A 3,998-nucleotide genomic window follows, 5' to 3' on the forward strand; every position below is an offset into this window, starting at 1 on the left:
TCGCGGTCCCGGCCGGCGGCACCCTGTGCGGCGCGAAGCGGGGACGAGCTTGCTCTGCGGCCTTCTTGGGTTCTCAGTGGGGTTCTGCGAAACAATGAGGCACTGTGTGTAGCACGCAGCTGCCCATCAGATAGCTGAGAGACGGCTCAGATCGCTCTGAGATTGGTGTCGCCCCGCGATGGGTCCTCAAGCAGCCCGGTCGGGGATCGAACGGCTTGTCCACGGCGGCCTGCTCCGTACGCCAAAATGGCGACGCCCGGCGCGTTCTTCCGCTCCGCCCCTCCTACCCCCCCCACGCCCCCTCCCCGGATCCTCCCGTCGCCCTCCGCGACGCCGCGTCCCGATTGGCCCCGGCGGCGTCCCGTTGCCGCGTCGCGCTGCGGCACCGTCGGAGCGACGCCGCCGCGGGTCAGTCAGCGGCCGGAGAGGGAAGATGGACGCAGGTGAGGAGTTGCCCCGCGCTGGGGCCTTGTGAGCGGCAGGCGCTGGCCTCGCCCCTTGGCCTCCGCTCCGAGGCCGCCGTCCCAAGGCTGCGCCGCTGGCGCCGCCCGTATCGCCCGCGCTCCCTCCGGGGACACGCCCGGCGCGCCTGGGCTCCGGCCCGCGGGGAGCGCTCGGCGCGGGGGCGCTGTCTGCTGACTCCGCGGTGCAGGGCCCGGCGGCTCTTGTGGAGTCCGCTCCCTTTCAAGTCCGGTCGGCGACGTGCCTACCGCTCCCCGCGTACTTGACGGCTGTCATGCTGGAGTGGCTCATGTCTCTCGCCGTCCTGCCGGCAGTTCTTGTTGAGTTTAGAACCGGGAGCGCTCGCGAGGTTACAGGCTGGTGAACCCCAGGGCTGGCAGGAGTGACAGCCGGGGGTTGTTGACGGGAGGAGCGGCTGGCGGCGGCACCGCCCGAGCGTGGTGAGCGGGTGAGCAAGGTACCCGGTGGTTGAAGCTCGCGGGCGTTGAACGCTTTTGCCCTCCCTGCAGTGAAGAGTGAAGAAGTGGAAACTCTCACTTTTATAAAGTTATACTGGTAAATTGGAGGCGAGAAACATATTCCAATAATCACAGTATATACAGTAACTACTGTATTATCCAAGTTTCTTTTTTTGTGGCTGAAAAAGAAACAGTGAATTTATCATATCTTAAGTTCTTGGGGTCTTAATACAAAGTGTCCGTGTAGGTGAGGAGAGGGATGGGGGTGTTGTTTATCCTCTCATGCTTCCGCTCAAGAAGGGACACTTCCTTAATCGCTGACAAGACATTTTGGAGACTTAAGTGAGTACCAAACCATCCTTTCGCCCAGTAGCCCTGTGCGGGGCCCGCTTTTTCTCTCCAGAGCATTTTAAACTTTCAGTCCTGGTAGTTAGTGCTTTGTCTTCGTCCAAGTCACTCTCTGTCTATAAGCGAAAACTTTTATTTGGTTTAATCCTGTTTGTCATTTTCTAGGGTTTTTCTTTTGCCTTGTTTTTCTTTTCCTGACAGCCGCATCGTAAATTCAGTAACGTCTGAGCTTGGAAATAGTAACGTGTTCAACGATTTGTGGCAGCTTATCACTTAAATGTGTTACACGGATGGAGGGAAACAGGAGCCCTGAATCCCCAACGGCATGTTGATCAGATGCATCAGAAACTGTTGTGCTGTTTGCTGGGGGGCTGAAGAGGGAGAATGGTCTTATTTACTTACCCACTTTTTTATTTTATTACTGTTATTATTGTTTGGTTGCCGAAGTCCATGGAGAGACTCGGCTGAGGTGGAAAACATGGTTTAATACCAGTAATAGTAACTTAAATGTGAAAAGGAGGACACAGTCGTGTGATTGCGTGATACTATGATAGGACAGCCAAGGTTGTTACTTGCGGGGTCAAAGTAGGAACAGTGTTTGCATTTGAAGGTTTCTGTTGGTGCTGATAGCATAGTAGTTAAGTGACCGGCGGTTCAGATTCACCAGGTGCTCCTTGGAAACTCTATGGGGCAGTTCTACTCTGTCCTAGGGGGTTGCTATGAGTTGGAATCAACTCAATGGCAATGGGTTTGGTGTTTTTTGTGGTTTTTTTTGGTTGGTGCTGATGGAAATGTAGATGTTTCTAGGGTGTACGGGGTATTTTTCTTCTGATGTGATGTCCATCCTTTCAGGGATGATTGATGGCCCAGTCTTCCTCTCGTCCCTAGAGTTCTTCCTGATTCTGTCTCCCTTGATCGAATATAATACAATTCCTGGTAGTTTTTACAGCTGCTCGTTCCACAAACCATGCTTATGGTGACAGCTGCGTGTTGTGCATTGTTCTGGACCCTGGGGTGGGGAGGTGACAGAAGAGATGGAAGCCACCACTCTGGGGTTGCTAGTGTTCTAGACGTGACACCAACAGTGGCCAGCAAGGCAGAGAGGTCCTCGTAAGGGGGTGGCTGTGCCCAGCAGAGGGGGCCGGAAACGGGGGCCAGGATGGTGGGGACAGGTGTCACTGCGAAGGTCAGGTTTAACCAGGACCCAGAAGCGGAGCGGGAGGAAGGGCAGGTGGCCTGACCTGGGGTGGCAGGGGGGGCAGTGGCTGTGTGCAGTGAGTGAGGGTGAAAGAGCAGGAGCTGAGGGCAGAGAGGCCTGCACTCTGTAAGGACCAGGGCGCTCCGGAAGGACTGGGGCACTCACGGGTTCTGAGTGCAGCGGGTGATACTCTGGGAGGTTTGAGAGGAGGCGTAACCTGATCGGACCCGCGTCTGAGAGTCCCTTGGCTGCTCTGTTGAGAGTGCCCTGCAGAGGGGCAAGGGCAGCAGAAGGAGAGCAGTCAGGAGGCTGGGCCAGCGGGTGGGGCCGGGGGGGGGCAGGGTCAGGTCTGCATGGGGAGGAGAGGGTGGATGCTGGATGCATCTGGAAGGTGGAGACATTGAATGTGGAAGGAGAGAGAGAAGGAGGAGGAGTTAAAGATGGCACCAAGGTTTGCCTAAGCTGAAAAACTAAGGTGGGACAGACTCAGGGAGGCCCTGATCTGTGGGTGGGCTGTTGGTGGTGTGTTGTGTACGCTCTGAGGATGTGATGCCTGGGAGATGGCTGTGTGGTGGGGTCCAGTCGGTCTGAGCTGACGGAGGGGCCTGGGTCGGAAGTATAAGTGCGCAGGCCCTATTGGAAGAGGTCAGCAGCGTCTGAGTGAGAATGGAACGAGGAGGGGCCAGAGAGCCAGCCCAGGAGCCCTGGCTGAGGTGTGGAGAGGCCTGGCGGTCAGGTCGAGCAGTGTTGGGTGTGTTCTCTGCCTGTCCTCAGCGTTGCCGTGACAGCAGGCTCACCGGCACCTACACGTCCTTACTGCCTGTTCCTGGAGGGCCTGCATCGTATGCTCGCAGCATCTCCAGTGCACCACGTGGCTGGTAATCAAAGCAGAACCTGAATCCATAATCACTCCCGTATTCCCACATGAACGGGGAGCCCATGGGCAGTGAGCGGGGAGATGTGCAGGCATCTGTCCAGGGCTCGCTCACCAGTGCTTGCTGATGTGGCTGCAGTCCCGGGCCCTTTATTTTCTTCATTAGTGTTTTGTATTCAGAACTGAACTGCCAGCATTTTCATATAAACATTTGGGGTTTTAAAATGTTACCGTATACAAGCTCGTTATCCTAAATGTACAGTTTTTAAAGGAGAGTGAGATCTTCTGGTTGAATTTGCCTATAAAGTGTACTCTTTCAGGAACTATTCGTAAGCATTGTGGGAAAGTACCCTGAGATGGGAGACGGGATGCCCTGCGTAAGCTCTCGGGGAGGCTCGTGGTGTGCGCTCGAGGGGTTCTCTGGCTGGCAGTATAACAGGTGCTGACTGGAGAGACAGCGGGTCCATCCGCTGAGCACATGCCCTGACTTTTCTGCCTGTCAGATTAGTAACAATCACCATGGTGTTTCCCAGTGGAATTACCCTGTCCCTAGGGCCTTCTGCCTCTTCCGGTCACCATGATGGATGTCTGAGCGAGGGGATGTGGATGAGAAGGCAGCCCGATGGTGGGTGCGTCTGAGTGAGGGGACGTGGATGAC

At 56.0% G+C, this 3,998-nt stretch overlaps 1 protein-coding gene across 1 annotated transcript in view; it reads left to right on the forward strand.

Annotated features, from left to right (window-relative positions):
* Nucleotides 1-344: 344 nt before the first annotated feature.
* ATG4B (autophagy related 4B cysteine peptidase) overlaps nt 345-3,998 on the forward strand; it is a 21,272-nt gene continuing 17,618 nt past the window's right edge. Inside the window, exon 1 of the mRNA XM_004386518.2 lies at nt 345-443. Within this exon, the coding sequence (XP_004386575.2) occupies nt 434-443 (10 nt within the window). The 5' untranslated portion in view covers nt 345-433. The remainder of the gene's footprint in view (nt 444-3,998) is intronic.

Source organism: Trichechus manatus, unplaced genomic scaffold (assembly GCF_000243295.1).
Source record: "Trichechus manatus latirostris isolate Lorelei unplaced genomic scaffold, TriManLat1.0 scaffold00165, whole genome shotgun sequence".
NCBI lineage: Eukaryota > Metazoa > Chordata > Mammalia > Sirenia > Trichechidae > Trichechus > Trichechus manatus.